The sequence below is a fragment of the Panulirus ornatus genome, chromosome 2 (genome assembly GCF_036320965.1).
Source record: "Panulirus ornatus isolate Po-2019 chromosome 2, ASM3632096v1, whole genome shotgun sequence".
NCBI classification, from domain to species: domain Eukaryota; kingdom Metazoa; phylum Arthropoda; class Malacostraca; order Decapoda; family Palinuridae; genus Panulirus; species Panulirus ornatus.
The window spans coordinates 13,834,990-13,862,873 of record NC_092225.1 but is presented as its reverse complement, the minus strand read 5'-3'; the positions used below and the strand labels follow the sequence as shown (position 1 = coordinate 13,862,873).

General features: G+C 44.3%; 1 protein-coding gene across 4 annotated transcripts in view; it reads right to left on the bottom strand.

The window, feature by feature from the left end:
* LOC139753440 (uncharacterized) overlaps positions 1 to 27,884 on the bottom strand; it is a 499,944-nt gene that overhangs the window by 60,253 nt on the left and 411,807 nt on the right. For all 4 annotated transcript variants that reach the window (XM_071669980.1, XM_071669971.1, XM_071669961.1 and 1 more), the window contains exon 2: positions 21,406 to 22,560. In XM_071669980.1, the coding sequence (XP_071526081.1) occupies positions 21,406 to 21,490 (85 nt within the window). In that variant the 5' untranslated portion in view covers positions 21,491 to 22,560. The remainder of the gene's footprint in view (positions 1 to 21,405; positions 22,561 to 27,884) is intronic.

Sequence of the window (27,884 nt, the reverse complement as noted above, 5' to 3'; positions counted from 1 at the left end):
ATTGCTTCTCATTGAGTACGGTGTGTGTGTGTGTGTGTGTGTGTGTGTGTGTGTGTGTGTGTGTGTGTGTGTCAAACTTGTATATATGCATTATCTTTATACTCTTATGTGTCTATAAATACACACACACACACACCCAAGCCTAAGCCAAGTGCCCATTCATCAACCAGCCCTGAGGGGAGGATGAACACCTAGGCTGGGTGTGGGCCGACACCTCTTCCAGTTCTCACAGCTGGGAGGTAACTTCAATGGAAGAGAGGCGTATACGTATGGCAGACCTGAAGTTAAGAAATTCCCTGGTGCATACAGATGGCGATTTGAATACCGGGAGTGGAAGAGTGGTAGGTGTTCTATACGATTTATATCTAGCCAACAAACAATCTGTTGTGCAATTACAACAGAGGTTATGATGTCTAATCACAGAGTATACCTACAACCTCAGAGTGAAAAAAAAGAGGGAAATATATGTAGGCCTTTATCTGTGTATGAAAAAAAAAAGTTATCATTTCGTGAAGCGTTGATCATGTTCATGGTGTTCTTGCCCAAGGCTGGTGTGAGGGCTTACACTGTAGTTTGCTATGAAAAGGAAATCCTCCCATGGCTTAAGTTCTACATTATCTCGAACCTCAGAGTCCTAAATCATCTATCATTTTCTAGTCTTTTTGGTTACGACGACAGCTAAAATTGGTCAAGCTTCCGGCAATGACCGAAAAAAAAAGTAATGAATTCGATGCAGACGTCGTGTTGACCACGGTCAAGATTACTGACACTTTCAGGCTGTGTAACAACGGAGACAAAATGCTGCCGTGTGCCACACTTTCCTATGTCCTTCCACTTTCTGTGCAGCCCCGACCCATGGTAGCCATGATTAACGACAACATCTGGACGGAATTACGTTAAACATGATCACTATAGTTTTCATACTCACTTCATTTCGCCAAAAAAAGGAAAAAACTATGAAAAAAAAGTATTGGAATTCGTGTCGATAATATTCGCTTTGCTTTATACATTTTTCGTCAGAATCAAACACGAGAAGCGGTGGAGTTGCGAGGGCGTCACCAGCAAGAATGCGCGACAAAGGACCATTTCTGTTGTGTGGGGGAGGGTCCACACTGAGCTTTCTTCTCTCCAAGAATGTCGAGAATGTCTTGCCCTCAAGTTATCCTTTGGCCGGCGGTAACAACTTGTCCGCGTGAGAACAATTCGTCCCAGCACTTTAACGAGACATCGTGAAAAAAAAAATCTCTTTGTACGTGAGTTTTCGGTCAGAGATCAGAGGCTCTTGCTCTCGAGAGGCGGAAAAAATCCAGGCTTTGGCACGTCGAAGTCCTCGCGCCATCGTCAGCTGGTATGCAGCCAGGGAAGCAGCATCGCTCCTGAGGGTGAATAGCCTCGAATTACATCAGTACTGGACGGATGGATTTCATGTATTCGTAGTGGTTATTCTTCATGTAGGCATTGCCACAGCAGGACACAGAATGGGAAAAATCTGGTGCACATCTGATGAGAAGAATGAGGACTTCACAACCTAGTCCTAAGCACTAGCTTATCCAGGGATCGCTGTGTAGGGGGTTCAGCTCACACTCTGCTCAGCTCACACTCTGGTCAAGTCACACGGCACGTCATTCTCTCTCGATGCTAGACGTGTGCTGAATAGAAAATGTTCTTTGGTTCCTCCTCAAAGATGAGGATATCCAGGTACCTATAAATGTTTGCTTCATTGGTGATTTCTTAATGGATTTCCCACAATCGACGGTACCAGGAAGACTAAAATGTAATCTGTAATGGAGGAATTCTACTAGAGTTCGAATACCAGCAACATATTAGCTAGTAGGAGGCATCTGTACATTGCAGGGTATGATTTTGTTCAAGCTCGTGTGAGGGCAGACACCGTCCACCTGAACTTGTCCACTCGCACACATTACCAGACGTCCAGACCGAGTGTGTCTGAATGTAGTACAGTTGATAACAGGTAGTTCGATAGCCTAGTCCTGCCGACAAATCATCTGTGGTCTATCTGCCGTCATAGTAAAGTAATTGTCAGTCTTACATGTACGTAAATCATCGAGGGGGTTACAAGGTCACCATTTTGATATAAAAAAAAAATCATTGAAATAAAGCCATCTTTCATCTCTCAGCTGCCGGGCATGGAAGTTCACAGACCAGGAGATCATGTAGCAGCTAACTATAGCCCAGGAGCTGCTCCGGTCGTGGCAGGTGAGCGGCCTGGCTGATGAATATTCACCCCTCGCTAGAGTGTGCCAGAGACCAGCCGCCTGAATCTCCTCCCCAATCCACCACCCACCCACCCGCAGCGGCTTGAGTGCTGGACGTTGTAGATGGTGAGCTGGCCCGCCTCGCGTCCCTCCAGTGCTAGTCATCATCAATCTTGGTTCGAATGGTGCGGCGATCATTATACAGGTGATGTGTATTAATGAAGGCTGCGTCGCAGCAAGAGGATTTTGTTAAACTGGTGATATGTCACCACGGCGATAGCTATCAGTACTGGAAGACTTGATACTAAAGATAACGTGATTGAAATAAAAAAAACAATGTCAGGATGTGCTGCTGGTGACTCACCGTAATGGTAAGGTGTCATCCTCGTGCGTCATTATCCTGGTGATGGATCATGCCGGTCGTCATTTGTCATCCAGGGGATTTGGGTCGTACAGAAAAGACCATTTCCCAAGCAGAGGTCTTACGGGGGATGCTGTGTACTTGCTAGTGGCTGGCTGGTGGAGGCGAAGCTGTTGCAGACTCGCTAGTGGCTGGCTGGTGGAGGCGAAGCTGTTGCAGACTCGCTACTGTCTGGCTGGGGGAAGCAGAGATGCTGTTCTGCGTGTGCTCGCTAGTGGCTGTCTAAGGGTGGCAGACAGGCTGTTGTGTACTTGCTCATAATTGGCTGAGGTTCGCAAGAAAAGCTGTCGTAGACTCACTAGTGGCTGGCTGCGGTTGGCAGACAAGCTGCTAAAGACATGCTAGTGGCTGGTCGAGACTGGCAGAGAGGCTGACTGTAGTGGCTAGCTGGGAGAAGCGGAGGAGCAGCCGCAGACTTTAGTGGATGGTCGGCTATGGCGGAGAAGCAATTGTAGGCTAGTTAGTGGCTGACTCAGGGTGCTACCGGACTCCGTCTGCAGATGGTTACGCAACCAGGGAGAAGCCGCCTCTGGTTTCGATGTATCATCGTGAGTGGTTGGATAGGAAGGAGTATAGTCTCATCGAGGAACTTCTTGCATTACAGGAATCCATCATTTCCCTGCTCCTGCGTGGAGATCAGCCTCGAAACTGCAGGAACCTCATGGAATGGATCCTGAGTTGTTGTTTTTTTTTTTGTGTGTGTGTGTGTGATTAATATCTGGTGTATATATAAAGTTAAGAGCAGGGACAGCCTTATTGCAAAACTACTTCCCACCAAAAATTTGTAATGGCGAACATAATCTCTGTTTTTGACAAAAGAGAAGGCTGGGCGGGCGGTAACTATCTAATCTATCAAAAAAGCATTGGACATTGTACTACACAGGAGACTGGTAAAATAGATGGATCATCAGGCAGGAGGAATCAGTGAGTGACAGCTTCGATGGGCAGAAAATTATCATGATGGAAGTGGAAATCTCGAAATGGACTGAGGTCACCTGAAGCGTACCAAAGGGTTCTGTCCTGCGACCACTGCTCTTCTTGATCCACATGAATGACTTGCTAAAAGGATTAGATTCCTACCTAAATACGTTTGCAGATGATGCCAGTATCATGATGGAAGTGAAAAACGAAGAGGATCGCCTCATCTTAAATGGAAGACCCTGAGCAAACACTATAGTTGATCTAATACATGGTTGATGAATCAGTCCGAATAAACGCAAAGTAAAGATGATAGGAGACAGTGCAAAGAAAGCCCCAGTATGAAAAAAGGCTACAGAGATCTGTGTGTGAGAGGGACTTGGGAAATCTACATCGTCACTAACCTGTCACCAGAGCCCTACATTAGGAGAGTTAAAGGAGACAAACTACCTGGAGGAAAAAATCATAAGAGCATTCCAATATGTGGATAAAGAAATACTGAGCGAGCAGTTCACCCCATACATTCGTTCACCATTTAGGATATGTACGCTTCTCAAGTTTGGTCTCCGCCCTTTCATTATGCACAAAGAAATAAGAAGGAAGGGCCAGAGGACAGTAACAAATATGGTATCTAAATTCAGAGAGAGGAGTGATAGGTGACCTTATGACAACACTGAAGCTTTTATACCGGCTCGATGATGTGGACAGTGAACAACAGCTCGTCAAAAGATGCAGGGACAGAACAACCAAAGACCATAACATGAAATTAGGTAAGTAACTTGTTAGGAAGGATGTAAAGAGGGATAATTCGACAACAGGATAGTGGATGAATGAGGTGATAGTGGGTGAATGGAGTGACAGTGGATGAATGGAGGGATAGTGGATGAATGGAATGAACTTGGTTATAAGACAGTGAATGTGAAAAAATTGATTGATGGTCGAGACGGGGCCCTACGAGTGTACAACTCTCTTTGTCTCTGTCTGTCTGTCTGTCTGTCTCTCTCTCTCTCTCTCTCTCTCTCTCTCTCTCTCTCTCTCTCTCTCTCTCTCTCTCTCTCTCCATATGGTACAAAACAAGCAATTACACACACACACACACACAAGTATTGGCAGTGTAATGTCCTCTTGAGAAAGGGACGTGATGGGGGGGGGGGGGACATTCCCCGTCTGACGGACTAGCCCAGCCGTTCTATCATGCTTGGTGAGGTGGGCGGCACGCACGCCGGTCATTGTCCCTAGTTACGGCGGGGGCGCCCACGGGGCGGAGCTCTCAACCCTGTGATTACCCGCACGCGCCCACGGCGGTAAATATCACAAAATGACCTTCATTGTCTTAGGGTCAGAGGTTAATGGAGATTCTTGGGCGCGTCACTTGGCCTTAACCAGGCCAGTTTGGCGAGAGAATTTGCTTAACACGGAAATGACAACGTCATTTGCGGGGTTAACAAACATGGCCAGCATATGATAGCGCTCCGGCTTTGCCCCCCAGAGGGAAAACATTGCATTTTAATGGCTAGTTTTTTCTATCAGAGATTCTTTGTGTGTGTATGTATGTGTGTGTGTGTGTGTGTGTGTGTGTGTGTGTGTGTGTGTGTGTGTGAGAGAGAGAGAGAGAGAGAGAGAGAGAGAGAGAGAGAGAGAGAGAGAGAGAGAGAGAGAGAGAGAGAGAGAGAGCAGGTGACATTGCAGAAGCTATATTTATTGTCTTAGATTTGTAACCTGAGGTGACTCGGTTCTTTTGATGCGTGGAAACACACACACACACACTAGACGTAAAAGACAACCTCCAGAAATGGTGTGACATACGTAGCTGATGGAACTCACTTGAAGTCATTGCCAAAATGATGAGGATATGGGTATAGAAAAAGAGCGACTTTAATACGACTTTAATTACCGAACACGAAGTAAGCTACGGGATTCTTGTGTGTGTGTGTGTGTGTGTGTGTGTGTGTGTGTGTGAGGGAGACATGTGGGAACTGTGGTGCACCATAAGAACAAATTGCCTCCTGGTAAATACATGAATCACATTCATGTTTACTGAGAAGGATATATGAAGTTAACTGTTCACGACCTATGATCCGGCCATGACTACAATATGCGACTGACTTTTGGTCACCTTACTTACAGGTTCACTAAGAACTAAAAGATAAGGTCTAAACTAGGAAGATAAGAAGGTAAGGTCTAGACGAGGAAGGTAACAAAAAAACGGTATAAAAAATTTTACAAGGACAGATTAGAAACCATAAGTCTGTCCACCATGGAAAAGAGGAGAGTCAAAGGCGACTCGATCACAAACTTCACATCTTCAAACCAGTCCGATGACGTCAACTTAACATTCCTTCGAAGGAAGAGGAGAATGGAACGGATCGAACCCCAAGCCATCAAAACCAATCAGAAAGTTGGATCACTATGAGCGTTATTACTTTATTCTAAAAGGACCTCAATAATCCTGGCTTCCTTGATCTCTTAGAGTGAGTACGTGCTTATACAGCACATAATAAACACGACACAGTAGACTGCACACTTTACGACGTCTTTGCAGGCGTGGTCCAACACTGAATACACAAAACACATTACACATGCGTATAATATACACATCAGGCATATCATTTACATATAATTTACACCGTGAGAACATTAATTACCTGAATAAATTAATCAAGTCCTCGACTCAGCGCCAAAAATTGTCATATAGCTAATTCGAGTATTTGCTCTTTTATGTTAAAACTAATTAAATTCTCATCTCTTCTTTGATCTTTTACACTTAAAGGTAAAGAGGAAGTGGGCGGTTATACAACATTATACCCCATGATTCTGCGCAGAGGTCGTTGACCGCCATCGAAATGGGTTCACAAATAACGCAGTTTATTTGACTACGTGTGATTTCATGTAGGTCAGTCTATATAAGACTCTTGGTAATTTTGATTCGCTTGGGTAGCAATTATAACCGTTCTTCGTGATCAAAAATCGCCTAGAAACATTCTAGTCCTGTTCTAGTTTTGCCTTATACAAACACACGATTCTAGTCCAATTCTACTTCAGTGGAAAGTCATAATGTCTACAAGCTCTCCTCTTCATCAGTCCCCCAGTGTAACGTACGCTTCAGACGATCATCGTACGAGCGTACATCTCCTATGAAGATCAACGGTTCACTGAGGTACGATTTCCCCCCTACCGCCCAGCTGTGGAAGTGGGCTCCTAGCGACATCTATGGGCAAACAGGCGGAACTAAACATCAGCTGGTATTATAAATAGATGGCGGGAGGCGATAGAAATTATGTGACGAGTGGTGTAACAGCTGCTACGTAACGCGTTTCGTGATGCCTAGTGTGTATGGTTTAATATGGGACGTGCTTAAAGTTCAGGAGATATTGGTTCAGGACCCGTCCAAACCAGCTCTTCATGGTAGGAGGAACTTTAGAAAAGAATCACAATGTGGAGCTGATAATTCATAATCCTTCAGAGAATTTTAATGATCCAGAGCAAATAATATACGAAGATAGCGAGGAAGAAACAATTAATTAGGATGGTACGTGAAGCAGCGAACTACGCACTCCTCAGGGACGGCAAAGATCTATCCACGGAGCATTACGGTTTTAAATACATAAAACTTGAAGAAAGTAAATCCCTATGGACATATAAGGAGTCGTGAAGACAAGCTTTTACAATGTATGCAAGAAAACTTCGTGTCATCAGTATGTCACTTAAGCACACAAGAATCATAAGGGCTGAAGAATCATAATTACTGCATTTTCATCTCTACCTACAACAGTGTGGCGAATGAACTCGTAAAGAAAAAGATATTACGAATAACTAAATACAAGCGAATCAGAGCAGAGAATGAATGAAATAAGCTAAGCAATAAAATTCTGAATGGTAAAAGTATGCATGTGATTTAAAAGTATGATGGTGACGAAAGCCCACGAGTTTAGGATTCCCTTTACACACACACACACACACACACACACAAACCAACAGCCGGGTAGCGACGGGAGCAGGTGCGCGTGCGTCAGTTAGCGCTGTTGCGCAGACGGAGTCGAACGCTCACGCGGCACATTTATTCTAAGACTGACATCAAGTTTTTGCTTGTTGTGAGTCTTCGTCGCTACAGATACTGATTCCTTACTTTAAAATGTTCCCTTTTCTCCTAGAGGAACATTTTGGAGATCTACCCATCTGAATGTAGCGGTTAGAGTTCATTCCCGTGACGCATTCACGGTTCGACCACTGTCGAGCACATAGGTTCGAATCCTGGTTGCGACAGTGGGTCCACCACAGTCATCCTAGTTGTTCATCCACTCCTAGAGGTTGGGCGATGGAATGGGTACGTGGTTCATGCTAGGGTATACAAGGATATGGGGCTCAGTCAGGGCTTCCGTTGCCCATGCCGTCTCAGCTAACATAAAGAAGTCCCTATTTTCCTGTGAAAGATCCCTGTTGTTACCTAGGACCTCGTTCTCAAGGCTCCTGCAGCCCAGGCCTGTACTACCAGTGACAGAACCTCGGCAAAGGTTTCTTTTCACTCGCGGTCTAACCTCTTTCAGGCGGAGCCTGGCAACATCCCGCTCATCAGGTAACCTTCAGATACAAGAATCATCTGGATTGGATTACAAAATTCAGTCTCACAAGCCAAGCACTGGCATATGTATATATATTCAATATACTAATTAATAAAAATCGCTGAAATTGATAATAAACATTTATTTGCACTAAAAGTTCCATTAACCTGTCAATATGACAGTTGTCACCGAGCAAGTCATTCATGGAGCTGCCATGTAATGAAATTGAAATGAACCGTCTGGATTCACCAGCTATCATTGTACTGCCGGCACCTCACCGTACAGTGGACGGGGTCATCTTTACTCTCAAGTACAAACCTTTTTGAAACCAGAACTGAAATCTGACTCCTTTTTCTCCCCCCATCATTCTTGAATGCTGCTACTTCCAACCACCTCGCTCTTTTGACAGAAACAGAAGATTAGTCTCTGCAAATCTAATTCTGTTGTGGCGCGAGTTCATTTCTGCAACCCCCCTTGCTTACTGGTGCAGATATTCACCTTGTATCCTCCGGCAGCCAGTAACTCACAGAGGGAAAACACTCGCTAGGGGATATCTAAAGGGCCACCAGAACTCCACCTCCCGCCATTTTACCCTCACAGGAGGAAAATTTTCCAGCCACCTCTGCGCCCTCTCGCCATCAGTATTCGTGCAGTGTCTGTGACCCACAATCTCTCCTGGAATCCTCATATCTCTGGCCGTACCAAAATGGCGCCTAAAAACCTTGGGGGGCTTTTATTTTTCGTACTGGTTCCAAATATTTCTTCCTCCTCACCGATCCGTACTTTACAAAGCTCATCTCTCTCTCTCTCTCTCTCTCTCTCTCTCTCTCTCTCTTGGTCACACTGAGAGCACGGTCGACAAACTGGTTGAGGGCGAGGCCCTCGCTTATCTCACCTTGACACAAAAATCCCGTCTAGTCTACACATGTACAACCAACAATCTGCCACCTCCTCCTCCTCTCCTCCTCATCTCCATCCCTTTCATACACGTCCTTCATTATTCTCTTCTCTCGTTATTCTTTTTTTTTCTTTTCTTTTCTTTCATTTCCATGATCAAAGCTTGGGCAAAGTGCATCCAGTTATCTCAAATCTGTTTGAACGCGGCTGATCTCATGCCCTACCTGTCTCTTCCCTCCTCCTACTCCCAGCCATTACAACACCTTTCCAACTCGTTAGACATGAATGTGTTCCTCCCTCTAATCGTTTATCCTTTGGACTTCGAGTCAGTGGACCACCTGCTTGCTACAGTATCCCTCTCTCTCTCCATATATACACATATAATCTGCAAGTCCTCAACTGATATATATATATATATATATATATATATATATATATATATATATATATATATATATATATATATATATATCTTTTTTTTCTTTTTTTTTTTCAAACTATTTGCCATTTCCCGCGTTAGCGAGGTAGCGTTAAGAACAGAGGACTGGGCCTTTGGGGAAATATCCTCATCTAGCCCCCTTCTCTGTTCCTTCTTTTGGAAAATTAAAAAAAAAAAAAAACGAGAGGGGAGGATTTCCAGCCCCCCGCTCCCTCCCCTTTTAGTCGCCTTCTACGACACGCAGGGAATACGTGGGAAGTATGGAAAATTAAGAAAAAAAAAACGAGAGGGGAGGATTTCCAGCCCCCCGCTCCCTCCCCTTTTAGTCGCCTTCTACGACACGCAGGGAATACGTGGGAAGTATTCTTTCTCCCCTATCCCCAGGGATATATATATATATATATATATATATATATATATATATATATATATACGATTTTCTTTCCATACTTCATCGCTGTTTCCTGTATTAGCGAGGTAACACCAGGAACAGAAGAAGAACGGCCACATTCGCCCAAATCCATCCTCTTGCTGTCATGTGTACTGCACCGAAACTGCAGCTCCCTAACCACAATCTATCGATCTATCTATCTATTGTGTGTGTGTGTGTGTGTGTGTGTGTGTGTGTGTGTGTATACACACACACACACACGAGGGTGTCGTCGGAGTCGGCTGACAAGTGATTACACCGCGAGTGAAAAAAAAAAGTCACCTTCGGGAGTGCAGGTCTTATCAAACTTATCACTCTAAAGGAGTCTAGTTTTCCCCCTGCTGCGTAGGCATTGGTCTTGGGTTAGTTAAGAACATAGCATACACACACAGACGAGAAGCCTCACTCCACGTATGGCAGAAGGCACGGGCGACCTGACCCGTGTGAGGAGATGATGTATAGGTTCTGGGTCGCTGTGGACATCTCCCTCTGGGCGAACGATACACACTAGGAAAAGACACAGAGGTAAAAATTCGAGATCAAAATCGCTGAGGTTTTCACGATATATATACATATATATATATATATATATATATATATATATATATATATATATGAGAGAGAGAGAGAGAGAGAGAGAGAGAGAGAGAGAGAGAGAGAGAGAGAGAGAGAGAGAGAGAGAGAGAGAGAGAGAGAGTGAGAAGAAATTCGTCTGTCGTGGACAAGGTCGGCAGCGGAAGTTTGGCGCGGGATCTTGCCTCATTCATCATATCCTTAAGTACCTCGTCCTCTGGATCAAAGGAACCACTACCATTTTCCCCCCATACCATTAAAATGGTAATTCTATGGTGTGTGTGAGCCTGGCAACACAGGGGAATATTATAAGCGTTTAAAGCCCATGGATCGGAGTTAGCTAGAGATCATTATAATGAAAATAATTTCATTATAATGAAATAATTATTAAGATTACTATCATTATTATTGTCATTATTAATATTATCATTATCATTACTATTATTGTTATCATTATTATCAATATTACTAATAACATTAATATCATTATCAATTGATACCATTTTTGTTACTATCATTTTCATTATTTTCCCTGTTATCATAATCATCATTGTTAGTGTTAATATCTGCCGTTCATTTTCCAAGTCTGTTTAGAGATCTGAATAAATTCAGTGTCGGACTGAATTCTTTTCAAAGGTACAATAAGAAGAATTAACACCTTTATAATAAATCACACACACACACACACACACACACACACACACACACACACACACACACACACACCACACAAACACACACACCACACAAACACACACACACACACCTCACACAAACACACACCTTACACACACACACACACACACACACACACACACATCGCGAGTGAAAAGTTCCCTCTGGCGAGGGTGTATCATCGTTAGTATAGTCTCGGCAAAGCATTTCTCACGCTAAAGGAGTCTACATTTCCCTACTACTGGAAGTAGCGCAGCCTCGAACTGCAGGAGCTGTTAGAAAGAACCTGGTCTCTTTCACAGAAATTGGTCAGGGCTAATTATAAATGAATAAACAAATAAATATATATATATATATATATATATATATATATATATATATATATATATATATATATATATATATATATATATTGTTTACTAAATGGCGTCCTAGCTACGTCTCTTCGTTGTATATCAACTGACATATTTGTTTCTTATATCTCCCCTCATGACGTGATTATTATACGAAAGTGCACTTGGGAACTTATGGTGTTTCATTTCCCTGTGGACTCATAATAATAATAATATATATATATATATATATATATATATATATATATATATATATATATATATATATATATATATATATATATATATATATATATATATAACGAAATATAACGCCGAATGTTGACCAACATATTGCAACCGGTCACCCATCTCCCCCCCCCTCGTTGACAACGCATGGTGCCTGTTCCTCACCCTAACCAGGTCACGTCAAGGATCTGAACACAAAGCTCCCAGCTCTCGTGGAATCTCAACTTTACTGGCCAATACCTTGTGCTTTTAGGTTACGTTAAGAGCTCTGTGGACGATATACCCTGAGTCCTGGATTGGCTAGTCCCTAATCTATACGGGTCAAGGACCAGAGAAAAATCTAGTTTTCAGGAATCAGATAACCTTGATCCCTGAACCCTTAAATAGGTAATTCTGGTCGCTGAACCCTTGAATTGGTAACCCTGAGGCCTGAACCCTTAAAAAGATAAACCGGATCCCTGAACCTTTAAACAGCCAACCCTGGTCCCTGAACCTTTAAACAGGCAACCCTGGTCCCTGAACCTTTAAACAGGCAACCCTGGTCCCTGAACCTTTAAACAGGCAACCCTGGTCCCTGAACCTTTAAACAGGCAACCCTGGTCCCTGAACCTTTAAACAGGCAACCCTGGTCCCTGAACCTTTAAACAGGCAATCCTGGTCCCTGAACCTTTAAACAGGCAATCCTGGTCCCTGAACCTTTAGACAGGCAATCCTGGTCCCTGAACCTTTATTTAAACAGGCAATCCATGTCCCTGAACCTTTAAACAGGCAACCCTGGTCCCTGAACCTTTAAATAGGCAATCCTGGTCCCTGAACCTTTAAACAGGCAACCCTGGTCCCTGAACCTTTAAACAGGCAATCCTGGTCCCTGAACCTTTAAACAGGCAATCCTGGTCCCTGAACCTTTAAACAGGCAACCCTGGTCCCTGAACCTTTAAACAGGCAACCCTGGTCCCTGAACCTTTAAACAGGCAATCCTGGTCCCTGAACCTTTAAACAGGCAATCCTGGTCCCTGAACCTTTAAACAGGCAATCCTGGTCCCTGAACCTTTATTTAAACAGGCAATCCATGTCCCTGAACCTTTAAACAGGCAACCCTGGTCCCTGAACCTTTAAATAGGCAATCCTGGTCCCTGAACCTTTAAACAGGCAACCCTGGTCCCTGAACCTTTAAACAGGCAATCCTGGTCCCTGAACCTTTAAACAGGCAATCCTGGTCCCTGAACCTTTAAACAGGCAATCCTGGTCCCTGAACCTTTATTTAAACAGGCAATCCATGTCCCTGAACCTTTAAACAGGCAATCCTGGTCCCTGAACCTTTAAATAGGCAATCCTGGTCCCTGAACCTTTAAATAGGCAATCCTGGTCCCTGAACCTTTAAACAGGCAATCCTGGTCCCTGAACCTTTAAACAGGCAATCCTGGTCCCTGAACCTTTAAACAGGCAATCCTGGTCCCTGAACCTTTAAACAGGCAATCCTGGTCCCTGAACCTTTATTTAAACAGGCAATCCATGTCCCTGAACCTTTAAACAGGCAACCCTGGTCCCTGAACCTTTAAACAGGCAATCCTGGTCCCTGAACCTTTAAACAGGCAATCCTGGTCCCTGAACCTTTAAACAGGCAATCCTGGTCCCTGAACCTTTAAACAGGCAATCCTGGTCCCTGAACCTTTAAACAGGCAATCCTGGTCCCTGAACCTTTAAAAAGGCAACCCTGGTCCCAGAACCCTTAAATACGTAGCCCTGGTCCCTGAACCCTTAAATAGGTAGCCTTGGTCCCTGAACCCTTAAATAGGTAGCCTTGGTCCCTGAACCCTTAAATAGGCAACCCCTGGTCTCAGGTCCCCACACGTAACAAGCCCTGGACCCACAATAAACTGCCCATGATGAACTTCGAAGTATGGGTTACCCATGGACCTTGGATAAGCAAACTTACGCCAGCACCATACAGCAATTAAACCCAAAACCCCCTACAGAAGACTAAACCTGAATCTCATACGAGTTAAATATAGACTCGAATCTGCCAACGTTGAGCCCTCGGGCTGGCGAACCCTAGATCAAACCTTGTACCTAACCGAGCCACATGAGAACCCCAGCTGGTACTAACTCATTCTGGGAAGAGACCGACCAGCCACACCAACACTGACTCGTACTATGAACGCATCCCTCTCCTCCAACCGCTTCTACTCACTGGCGTATACCACGCATTTTGAAAAAAAAGAAATCCCCCGCCGGAAGAAAAAGAAGGTAATGTGCTCCATTATCATGAAATTACGGTCAGGGATGCATGTGGGAGCGGCAGCGATCGCCTGCATGATGGATAAGGCCAGCATGCATAATATATTGGTGGTGGGAGGGAGGGTCTGGTCTGACCTCCACACGTGCCCTCTCCCCTGGTAGTCTTTCATTTACGGAGGCAAATTCAAGCCTGGAAATAATAAGCTTCTGCACGTCGCTTAGACACACACACACACACACACACACACACACACACACACATACACACACACACACACACACACACACATGTATATGACGCATTCAAGGGGCGCTCGGGGTCATACACACAGGTTCGAGTCCAAGTTGCCGCATTCTGTCCACAGTCATCCCATCTTTCCATCCCCCCTAATAGATTCGTCAGTAAAATGGGTACCTGGCTTAGGCTAGGGTATGTATAACGTTAATGAGAAGTCCTTGAGTGGGGCATTCAGCTTCCCGTGTCCCTAACCCATTATATATATATATATATATATATATATATATATATATATATATATATATATATATATATATATATATCATATAAATCATGTCAGTCATCAAATCATCTATAAATTGCTCATAGCATATACTCGTGTTTTTCCAATGGTGCCTATGATTAAAACAGGAATCCACAACATTTCCCAATGCACAGTTTAGTTTCATGATAACCAAATCGTTTCCGCTAATCCTCATGGTGATCATGTGAAGCTTCATGATGAAATCAAGCACTGTAATCAGCGTTGGCAGCTTCTGGTATTAGGATTGCGTTGGCTAACACGTCCTCCAGTTTCCTAGTCTGACATAACACACCACCTTCGCGATATTCCCTGCGATGGCTGTGATAGTCTACTCTTTTAGCCAGAAGGGTAAACAGCTAGATAACGAGTTTCCCCAACTTAATTATAGTGTCAGAAGAGGCCAACATAACAGTGGCTTATTCCAATATACAGCCTCTCACGACCACCGTAAAGATATGGGGAAACGTTACTGCTATCACGATTCCAAACTGGGTTCTGTAAGGACACGGCATGGAGTCCTATTCTAGCGAAGATACCTCTGAAAAAAGAAAAAATGATGTTCGCTATGGGTACTTCAGACGTTATGTATCTACAAGACACGACCTGTGACTGACGGGTTAGGTATAATAGCACTACCTGGTTTATATCAGGCCACCTCACCACACACCTGTGTGTGTGTGTGTGTGTGTGTGTGTGTGTGTGTGTGTGTGTGTGTGTGTGTATGTGTGTGTGTGTGTGTGTATTATGTATGTATATACACACATACGAGTATAACCAAACTCAATCTCGCCAGAGTAATTCCTTCTTTAAGGTAGTCCAACCTGTCCCTTGTACTGAGTGTAGCGCATCCTGGGAAGTGCAGGAGCCCATGGATTACTGAGAGGAGGTGGGTGGGTGGGTGCGGGGAGGAGGTGGGTGGGTGGATGCGGGGGAGGAGGTGGGTGGGTGGGTGCGGGGGAGGGGAGGATCCTACCGTGATGTGATAACATATTCATCCGTGCAGAACACGTCACAAGGAGATACCCTTTTATTCATTAGAAAAGTGAAACATTTCCATTTTAATGGTAAGTTCCTTTCATACAACGAAACCAACACCTGAGATCTCTAAGTAAATCGGATTCCCTAAAAAGAAAAAGAAAAGAGAAAGGAAAGTGAGAAAGAAAAATACCACTGGACTTGAAAACACTCTCATCAAGCGTAAACAAACTGAGCCGATTCAGATGTGAGGATGAGAGGAAGGTGGATGATGCAGCTGCTTGCTGGAGCCGGACCTACACTGGAAACAATGATGCACCTGCCTGCTGGAGACTGGATGGTGCGGGGACAATGACAGAGCAGTCTGGTGGAGAGAGACTGGAACTGGAACAATGACAGAGCAGTCTGGTGGAGAGAGACTGCAACTGGAACAACGATAGAGCTGCCTGGTGGAGACTGGCTGGCTCTGGACCAACTACAGAGCTGCTTGGGGGAAACTGGCTGGCCACTGGAACAATGATGGAGCTGCTGGAACAATGATGGAGCTGCTGGAACAATGATGGAGCTGCTGGAACAATGATGGAGCTGCTGGAACAATGATGAAGCTGCCAAATAGAGAGTGATTGGTACTGGAACACTGATGCAGTTGCCTGGAAGGAGACTGACTGACACTGGAGCAATGATGCGGCTGCCTCCGAGAGGCTAACCCACACAGGAACCATTGTACAGCTGTCTGGAGAAGGCGGAACCGGCTCCGTAACAATGATGCATCAGTCTGACGAGGAAGCGAGACGCAGCTGCACACCTATCAAGATGGAGTTCCTCCAGCAACGGCAGTTTCCTGACGCAGAGGTAAGCAGTCGATAAGTTTGTGTCAGCCACACTCAGGTCGTGGGCTCCCAGGATCTAAGACCCCCAGAGTTGTGAAGGGTCACAGACACGGGCTCATGAGCACAAAGCCGAGGTCTTTCCAACATGGCTAGAGTCTGTTATGTCTGCCCATTCACCCCTAAAGCAAGAAATGGCTCCCACACCAGTTCCATCCGAACGAAGGAAAAATTGCCAGGAAAAGTCCACGGATCATTTTCATCGAGAATAGAAAAAAGAAAAGAAAATGGGTATTATTGACACATTCAACCAGCTGAACGTGTTTCTCTCTCCCTCACATAACATGGGTCTCTGGTCAAAATGATGTTGAATGAGGGTGTTAAGAATGTGAGATATGTTTGCTCGGTGTTTGTCACAAAGCTTCGGGCTCAGTCAGCTCTCGCCGTAACCCTGGGCACAACTTTGTTCCAGGAATTGAGGGATCACCCGGCTGCCCATTACTCTCAACTTTCCAGGCTGGCAAACCTTTTGATAGAGTGCATTCTGAACTACAGAATCATAAGGCCTCAGGTATATGCTTCAGCAACTTACAGTATCTCTTTAGACGTTCTTTAATCGAATCTTTCTGATGTTTAAGAAGATTGGCCTATATCATCGGCTATATGCATTCACTGGCTATGTTTTTCCTATATATCGCCATAGCATTTACTATGGAAGGTCTGATATTTTCTCAATATGTTATCTGATATCTGCCTTCAGATATATTTCTTTTTCACACGAGACATCGAATATAATATACAATATCCTAGGAGCAAAGTCTATAAAGTAGGATCTCCAGCAGCCCAAGGATGCGTTACTTCCAGTAGCAGGGAAATGTAAACGCTTTTGGAGCGAAAACTCTTTAACAAGACTCCACTCCTAATGTTTCCGCCTCGCCAGTGTTTCGCTCGCGTTTTAACCTCGAACATAGGGAGTCCAGTAATACCAGATATCGAATATGAGACGGAAGGCTTTTTAATCCATTTTAGTGAACAGGACCATGGAGGAAACAAAAAAACATCTGTGTGAGCAGCATTCCATTCTAGGGACGAATAAAACTCATCTCGATATGAAATACCTGATAGGACAGGAGGGGAAAAGTCGTTCCATCAACGGCTACTACAATGAAACGACCAGAGATGAAACGAGACGTCAAGAAACAGAGCGAAAGATGAACAAAGAGAAGGTAAGGGTGTTTGGAAAGCAATGCCTTATGCCATACCCTGTCAAATCCTCTATGGATGTCGACGACTACATCAAAAGTTTCGACAAAATCACTGCGAGAGGAGGACCAGAAGTGTCACATAAGACAGAAGATCACCTGATGACTTAACATTGCGAAAAACGTACTGGTAGTCCGAAGGAAGGGAACTGTTCACGAGAATTGAAGTTATTGAGGGTGAAAGAATTTCGAGTCAAACAGCATCAAAGTACGGAGACTTAAAATCCATGAGGCGAGCAGTAGGAGCTTTTCCATTCTAGCAGGCGCAAACACTGCCCTTTTAACTGAAACAATGGCATAGAGTAAAGGAAGAGGTTTGATGTTGTAGAGGAAAAGCAGTCTTGGGCAGCTGGGTTTCAGAGATGAAGATCAGAGAAGGAAGTGGAGAAGTGGTGTTCTACAGAGGGAAGAACGATTTGAAACCACAAACGTTGCAGAAATTGATAGAGGAAGAACCAGAAAAAGACCTATGTCCGAAAGAGTGGAGTTGGTTCTAATCACTAGATGTCGGTAAAACGGGTCCTGAGAACCATCCACCCCACCTCGACCGATTCTGGAAATTCTAAATAAAAATGTGTTGCTGTTATTTTTGTGGCAAAAGAGGAAATACTGAAGTGTAGAGTGCTGTGTTGAATCATGTGTTGTCGAGTGTTGTGTTAAAGATGCAGAGGGTGGGCGTATGTGGCATGGAAGCCAGCAAACCACGCGTAGGTGAGGTTGAGCTAGACACAGGAACCTGGTCCACGTGAGGTGAGGAGGTGATACAGCTTTTGCTTATGGCATCTCCATCACAAACCCACACCGTAGCACTTCCCCCCGAGTGGCGAACGTCTGCCACCGTGCCGCCTAGCGTTGCTATATTCCGTGAAATACGTTTTCGCCTTCAAATCTACCATCTTCTACTTGTCTTCTGTTCCCCGCTTTAAATGATCTCCGGAGAACAATTTCCTAATCTACGTTCTTTCTCTAACCCTCACTAATTAACTCTAGACAGAAAAAAAAAAAGATCAGGTGCACAAATTTCACTTTCATTCCCCAGTGAAAAATAAAGGAAAATTTCCCTCACCAAACACCTGCATCTACTGAAGAGTCCTTTGATTACAAGCTTCATTATTCCTTCCTTCTGATGAATCTGCCTCCACAGGGGTATCTCCCTGGCTTCATCGGAGCACAGATGGGGAATATCCAGTCTCGCCCGTTATGAATACTTCCCTTCCCCTGACTGACTGACGCGGGTGGAATATTCAATCCAAGTCGTCATGAATATTTGCCTGACTTTACCGTTTGAGGAGATAAGGAATATCGACTCCGGTGACAACTGAAGACTCCCCTGACCCTCTCTGATGAGGTGAGAGGGGAAAACCCCCTATCTTGCCCTTCGTGTACGTGAAGTAATAATGGCATCAAAGCCCTGCTCACCTCCAGGGATGAAGCGGCCATCATTAATTCCGTCTCAGCGTTTCAGAATTATCACAGAGGTCGGGAGAGAGAGAGAGACAGAGAGAGACAGGGAGGGGGGGTGTTCGGAAGGGGATCAAGGTAATACAGAAGGTCCTGGAAGATGAAGGACATCAACTCTTGTGCTGACGGTATGCAAGGATGGAACTTCCACGCCCTACTTGGAACATTTTCTGCCCATCAGGTCCCAAGACCTCGGGGTCGTCCCTGTGTGATGTATGAGGGTCTTTTGTGTAGGCTGTGTTAAAAATTTGTATGGAGGGTAAGGGATTGGAGTGAGAATCATCTTTTTCTTTTTTTTTCTAACTCATAACGAGATCCAAATACATTCTGATCCGGGGAGAAGTAAGGGTGATCTCACATCCTATACTGCAAACGAGTTCCGGGAGTCACAAAATGTATTTCTGTCTCTTGCCGCCAAAGGTAATTAGATGAGCTTCAACTAGCGTCCGATGGCCCCACATTAGCTATCCATCACTGGTAATGGCCGCATTATGCTGTTAAAGTTATAGATCATCGAGAATTCAGAGTTAACTTAAGCTCTTTTTTTTTTTAAACTGACTTGTAATAAATCCTTCCTTTAAACTGCCAGCATGACGCTGTACACTGCATCAAATTACTTGGTAAAGAATACAGTAAAGATTATACAGGTGGTGCAGGGTCATCAACTGTCGCCATCTACGACAGGCCATACTTCCGGGGTAGTAAAGAATGATGATGAGGATTGACATTAACCCACACGAGACAACATATACGACAGACTCCAAAGGTCGTCTGATCCCTGTATTGATGAAATTCAACCCCAAGTATCACGATGGTGTATACCGAAAGAAGGCTTCGATCTCAACCAGCAAGAGAAGAAGCTGCAGCAAGTCGTGTATGTGAGAAGGAACCGGGAACCTAAACTGTGCCGAACCTGTCGCCAGAGCCCCATCTCAGGCGGACAGTAAAGACAAACTGTCCGCTTATAAATATTACGATGGCATCAAGAACATTGGCAAGGAAGTGTTCAGAAGATTATTCACCGCATATATCATGCCAAATTTAGTAGTACTCATTTCTCAAGTCTGGTCGCCGTACATAACCAGAATTCTGTCCACGGGACGGAAAAATGATGTTTCCTTCCGGGACATTAATGAGAGACGAGGGAAATGTAGATAACTCTCTATCCAGCAGTCATGTCCTCTGAATCATGCAAGGTTGTCGAGGTATTTGCACATTTATCACTCTCCTTTCTAGTGTACAACAAGACATACAACATTTAAAGCTTTTTTTTTTTCTTTTTACTAGACGGAATCATCGTAAAGATGTAATATTTCTATATTCATATCAGTAAAAAGATCCCAGTCATTCCTTCACGCCAATTGTAGTAGTTCCGCAAAGAAGCCACGAACATCATCAGGACGAAATCAACAATGGCCACTTAAAACGTCAAAAGAAACTACGAGGCTATAGTCTGACCAAGTGTACCCTTGCTGGACGTGTTGGTGACAGTGTCTCACACTGCACAAATTTCTCTCACCCTCCTGCGCACTCCTGGTGCCTGGGAAGCCAGCAGAGCAGGCTGCTCGTGTCGTATGTAAAAAAAAATTCTGTTCTTAACAGATTCTTATGACCAATGTTGACTTACGAAATAATGGGACCTCTGAGTTTTCAAGAATTCTAGAGAGCGCACCACACAGGGGGGAACTGTCGGGCGACGTCGGTGTATATTTAGCAAGAAAGCAAAAAGCTGAGTAGCGAACAATCGTTGGGAATTAGGAGAATGGAAGGGAGGAAGAAGGCGGCAGGTATCTGGAATGAACGTTGCTCACCCAGGTTGCTGATCCCTTCCAAAAGATGGCTCACTCATTTCCTCCATGAATGGCACGGTATTAAAAACTCTTCGTCCGCTTTTCCCCTCCTCCATTCTCTTTTAATTTTGCAAGAATGTTTTCTTTTCTACCCTAAAAAAACAAACAGGAAGGGTCGGACGATTCGGAGCAAGACTGAAAAGAGATAGGAATCGAAATTGCACGTCTCGATGAATGACCACAAATGACTTCCACAACCTCCTCCTCACCCGGGGTTTTTGACCGACAGCGTCTGGGTCGTTGCTGCAACCCGGCCTAGCCAACTGACAGACATTAATGGTCAGGTACTACATGGTAACTGCAGCCGCAGACAAAAAAATATCGGCTTACAGGACTAATGGAAGTATGTAATATGTAAGTCAGAATACCATGAAAAAAAAGAAATGTTCAAGTACGAAGGCTATTCTGAGGACGAACACTTTAATTATACTTCCAATCAAAAAAGTGGACTTCAAAACGACGAATTGCGTACGGAGGAGGACTTTCCTCTTTTTTTTTTGTCCACGGCTGCACCAAATAGGATGGGAGTGAAGGGTCTTACCTGGCATGGGGCAGACTGCCGGCAGCAGAAGCCAGGAGAACGCAAGCACCATTCGTATCAGGTGCTGGGTCGACCACGGTTCCATTCTTCTCTGTCGCAGTCGGGGACCCGAGGGAGGAATCTCTGTGATGTTTATGCTGAGGTTCGCTGGCTCTGCTGCACTGAAGGCTCCTGTGCTGAATATGTTGGATGCTGCTTCAGTCAGCCTATACCGAGATGGTTATTTTTTTCTCCCAGGTGCTGAGGTTCGCTGGCTCTCCTGCACTAAAAGCTCCTGTGCCGAAACTGTTCGATCTGATATGCTGTTCCACTCTGGCTGTGGTGCACCAAGATGAAGGTTTTTGCTCGAGTCTGCAGCAAGAACTAAGTGCAGCGCCGACACTGATGAATCTGATGATGATGCCGTTCCACTGAGGTCGTACCGATATGCTGGTTGTTCCGCAGTAATGATATTTGAACTTCTCAGGATGCTCTTGTGTTGAGTGAGAAAATGCTGCCCGGTGATGCCGTGCTGATGGTGAATGGACTAGTACGTATATTCATGGGCTGACGATGGTGTCCTGACGATGTAACAGGGAGGCCTCGGAGACGGTGGTGTATTATGCTCAAGCGTGAGCTGCACGAAGAGTGCTCTCACTGCCCTGATGAAGTCTGGTGTGCTGTGATGCTGCACTCGTTGGAGGGACGCAGCTGACGCTCGCCCAGAGTACCAGCGATACCACTTGCTCTTCCCTCAGTGCTCTCGAGTCTTCGCTAACTTACTATCGTCGTGGATCATCTACTTTGGTTTATCGTTCACTACAAACTTTCGTTCGTAAGTATAATTCTGTCTTTGGTCGTCTCGTGAGTCAGTTTGTGGTAAGGCAAGACTGCAGGATATGTCAGTATTTTTGATTATGATGGACTACTAAAATATATAAGTGATCTGCTTAATGGACTATATTACACACTGTTGTATATACATGTGAGGGTTCTTCCGTGTAAGTAGGGAGACTCAGTCCCTCCTGTGCATCCTAAGTCTGTGTTAACGTTCCTCTCACGAGCCCAGGGGTATTTCTTGCTGCTGCTCCTGTGATCTATGGCTACCATCCATCTCCCTCGCTTTGGCATTACATCTTCCCTGGTGGAGGCTCGCCCTGCTTCGTCTCACGACACCTGAAACAGAAAATAACATCCCTTTAGTGTTTTTTTGGTCCCCCTTCCACGAAGTGAAAACTAAAACGAATCATGTTTATCTAATTTGTCAAGCTACCGTGTATGTAGCGTACATGAGGAGGGAAATGAGCGAACTCAAAAACAGTTACAAAACGCCTTTTGAGCAAGACATTTCTACCAGACAAGTAGGGGGGGGGGGGGTGAAGTGAGGTATAACTATTATAATTCCTGTTGTAACAAATAAAAACCCCTTTTAAATAATGATATAAGATCTGAAAGCAGCGGTATATAGTGGAGGATCTGAAACCTTTAGAATACATTAGGGATGATATGAAACTACTAGGATATACTGAAGAACATCTGAAGCCACTGGTCTTCGATAAGGATGATCTAAAACCACTGGGATAAAATGAGAAGCGTCTGGAACTACTGGCTTATGATGAGGAATACTTTAAAGTACTGGAAAGAAATGAAGATCTGATACTACTCGAAATCTGCAGCCAATGACGCATAATGAGTGCTCTAAATCATTGAAAAAAAATGGAGAGGACATAAAACCAATATGATATGAAATGGCATATGTAAAAACATTGACATATGATGAGAAATATCTGAAACTATTAAGATATAATGAAAAACATCTGAAACTTCTGGGATATAATGAGTAAAATCTAAACATATGAGAATATGATGATGGAGGATGTGAAACCATTAAGATATGATGATGGAGACCTGAATATAATGATAATGACAAACCATCAGCAGTTCCTGTGAAACTGAACTGCGACATTTGAAAGAACGTCACAAGAGGAACAGCGGAAATTACTTAATGTCACCAATTTCATGGTCTTGGAAGAGCAACCATTAGTCATGATAAAACAGAAGATCACAACCACGTCAACGGGTTCCATGACCTCACTAGACTCGCCACACGCAAACGTCTTTCCCTCAAAACTACTATCAAAGTCTAGTCTCCTACTCTTTTTCAACCTATTTCGCATCTCTGCCAAGCTAGCCACTAACCTCCTACACCTCCGGCATACTCACACCCTAACATTCACGTTTCCGAGACGTCCCTCCAATCTTGCATATCTACACCTGTGACACTTCCCTTCTTGATTTTCCCCTCTGCACAGGCACATTTATAACGTGAATCCTCCCCTTGATTACCTTTCAGCAGGAACCTAGACTTCTGGCACTACTTTCCCCCCTCAACACACCCACACCAGTGATGCTAATTTACTACTCCCTGTCTACATGTCTAACACACTCACCTTCCACTGTTCGTATCCATATATCTGACAAACTGACCCTACCATGTAGGCTGACAAAGCACCACATATCCTTGACCAGAGCCATTCATTCACACACTTACTCAACAAATTTTCCACGGAGTGAACACCACGCACTCTTGATGCACGCACGTAATCCATACACACTCTCTCGACACACCTCCATCGTTGATACGTCACACACCTTCGATAGATACAGTCATTCGGCTCATCTTTCACAATGATACAACACCACGCACCCTTTTGCTGCACGCTCGTGACCTACTCACCCACTCATCTTCCACGTTGATACAGCACCACATACCCTTGATCCACTCCCTTCCTCTCTACACACTCACCCTGACACCACACTTCATACCCTTGACCAACACATTCACTCAAACCACACTCCACGCCAACACAGCACTACACAACCTTGAAACAAACATTCACTCAACTAACACAGCACATTCCAAAGTAACATCCTCACATTAAGACTCAAAAATAGTTTTGGATACAAGAAACACCACATTTCTTGTATCATATCCCATTAAGGTAGCGCTTCACCGTGAATTACACACGTATGTGGGCAAGTTTTCGGGGGTAACATGATAACTTTAAGATCCCGGCTGTTCGCTGCTGAATAATAGTCCGTCTATCGATTTATCTATTTTGTCTATATCCTATAAGCTTTCTCTCGCTGATGGAGAGCCTCCCTCAATCCATTCCTTCCCTCGCACCCCTCCCCACACACACACACACACACACACACGCACATACGCACACCACACCGTACACGTCCTCAGGCTTGGCAGACATTTTCTCTCTCTCTCTCACACACACACACACGTCATGTTCCTTCACGACACAACCTCCCGCACGTCGTCGAATTCTTCGCACATCGTCCCACACGTCCACAAGTTCCCTCCAGGACAAAGCCATGTCTGCAAGTCCTCATGTTCCCCCGAGGCACACCCACCCACTCGCACGTCATTGGGATACTCCAAGAGTGACAGATTGTCTCCCGCATATTTGGATATTCCTGCACGTCCGTAAGCTCCTAATAAGAGGCATCCCCTCCAACATTCCATCACGACCATCTCCCTCATGCCCGTCTGTCCTCAGAATCCGACAAAATACATCCACCCTCACATTCTTCCTCCTAACCTACTTTTCATCAGTTTGACGACAATAACATCAAAAAATATCATACCTCCCTTAACTTACTAAAATCCCCAAATAATTGAAAAGTAATTTACTTATAAGATGAAAAAAAAATGGATTTATGAACATATCTGAAATTAGAACCCAGAAAAAAGAATTTCGTGGCAATGTCGTGAGCTGCAAAGCACAGCTGTTTCTTTCGTGTATGCGCCCGCCTCATGAGGACGGAAACAGCGGAAATCAAATGGCATGAGACCAGCAAACACAGGTTGGTGCGGCTCCAACTAAGGCGCCCGGGCGGTGCAGGTCCGAGTGTTGGATCACCCGTCGCCTCGCAAATCCCCAACACTTCCTGTGTTTACTTCGCCGCTTGCCTGAGAGGCCGCTACCACACGATACGTAAACATCACGGGGAAAAGAAGTCGAGAAATGTTTAAGGGTTTCCAATACACCATGGAAACAAACCCCCCCAATATATATATATATATATATATATATATATATATATATATATATATATATATATAGAGAGAGAGAGAGAGAGAGAGAGAGAGAGAGAGAGAGAGATAGAATCCTTTCGTCCGTAAGATCTTGCGTTTTTGTATCCAATGCAACTTGGGTTGGTTCTAAAAGCGCACATCACCAGTTCTGGGGACCTTTGTCATATTTCACAGCTGAAAGACTGAAGAAATCTCATGATTTCGCAATATTACGATTTTACGAAACAAAATATATTTGTTAAGGAGCATAAATGCTATTCATTCGTAGCCAGTAAAAATGGCACGCAGTTCAAAAGTATTAGCGTCCGAGTGGCGCTTACATGTCGTTATCAGTGGTAAGATGGCCTTCGATGACTGTGAATGATGAACTAGAGCAACTGCAGATAACAATGACTCTTCATGGTCGCTACTGAAGGTAGTCAGTCTCTCGTACAGTGGCTGGGTTGACCTTGGCCGAACGTAACCGGTTAATCGGCTGGAGCCAGCGTATTTGGATATTGAGATCCAATATTATATCTATTTCGTTCCGAAATCATATCTATCAAACCATTATTCAGCTTCACGGAATATTCAGAGGGATATTGTGAAGATCTACAATCCAGCGACTGTCATCCTTTCCCTTTTATACAACGATCTATTTCCATTTTTTTTTCCCAAGTTTATTGCAACTACGTCCAAGGATATAAAACAGCTTCTTTATGATGAAGGTCTTGTCAAAACCAGAAAACTACGGTGACTCAGGGAACTAAGGGGCAGCTGAATATAGCAGAGCAAAACCACACCTCAAGCTTACCACTCTGAAAGATTGACTTGTGCTCTAGACTATCTCGTTACAAAATTTTTTGACTAAAAAAATAGATTACAACTTCGTTAGTTTCATAATACATATTGGCACACACACACACACACACACACACATATATATATATATATATATATATATATATATATATATATATATATATACATATATTTTTTTTTTTTTTTGCTTTGTCGCTGTCTCCCGCGTTTGCGAGGTAGCGCAAGGAAACAGACGAAAGAAATGGCCCAACCCCCCCCCCCCCCATACACATGTATATACATACGTCACACACGCAAATATACATACCTACACAGCTTTCCATGGTTTACCCCAGACGCTTCACATGCCTTGATTCAATCCACTGACAGCACGTCAACCCCGGTATACCACATCGCTCCAATTCACTCTAGTCCTTGCCCGCCTTTCACCCTCCTGCATGTTCAGGCCCCGATCACACAAAATCTTTTTCACTCCATCTTTCCACCTCCAATTTGGTCTCCCTCTTCTCCTCGTTCCCTCCACCTCCGACACATATATCCTCTTGGTCAATCTTTCCTCACTCATTCTCTCCATGTGCCCAAACCATTTCAAAACACCCTCTTCTGCTCTCTCAACCACGCTCTTTTTATTTCCACACATCTCTCTTACCCTTACGTTACTTACTCGATCAAACCACTTCACACCACACATTGTCCTCAAACATCTCATTTCCAGCACATCCATCCTCCTGCGCACAACTCTAACCATAGCCCACGCCTCGCAACCATACAACATTGTTGGAACCACTATTCCTTCACACATACCCATTTTTGCTTTCCGAGATAATGTTCTCGACTTCCACACATTCTTCAAGGCTCCCAGAATTTTCGCCCCCTCCCCCACCCTATGATCCACTTCCGCTTCCATGGTTCCATCCGCTGCCAGATCCACTCCCAGATATCTAAAACACTTCACTTCCTCCAGTTTTTCTCCATTCAAACTCACCTCCCAATTGACTTGACCCTCAACCCTACTGTACCTAATAACCTTGCTCTTATTCACATATTACTCTTAACTTTCTTCTTTCACACACTTTATATACATTATATACATTATCCCGGAAAGCAAAAATGGGTATGTTTGAAGGAATAGTAGTTCCAACAATGTTGTATGGTTGCGAGGCGTGGGCTATGGACAGAGTTGTGCGCAGGAGGATGGATGTGCTGGAAATGAGATGTTTGAGGACAATGTGTGGTGTGAGGTGGTTTGATCGAGTAAGTAACGTAAGGGTAAGAGAGATGTGTGGAAATAAAAAGAGCGTGGTTGAGAGAGCAGAAGAGGGTGTTTTGAAATGGTTTGGGCACATGGAGAGAATGAGTGAGGAAAGATTGACCAAGAGGATATATGTGTCGGAGGTGGAGGGAACGAGGAGAAGAGGGAGACCAAATTGGAGGTGGAAAGATGGAGTGAAAAGGATTTTGTGTGATCGGGGCCTGAACATGCAGGAGGGTGAAAGGAGGGCAAGGAATAGAGTGAATTGGAGCGATGTGGTATACAGGGGTTGACGTGCTGTCAGTGGATTGAATCAAGGCATGTGAAGCGTCCGGG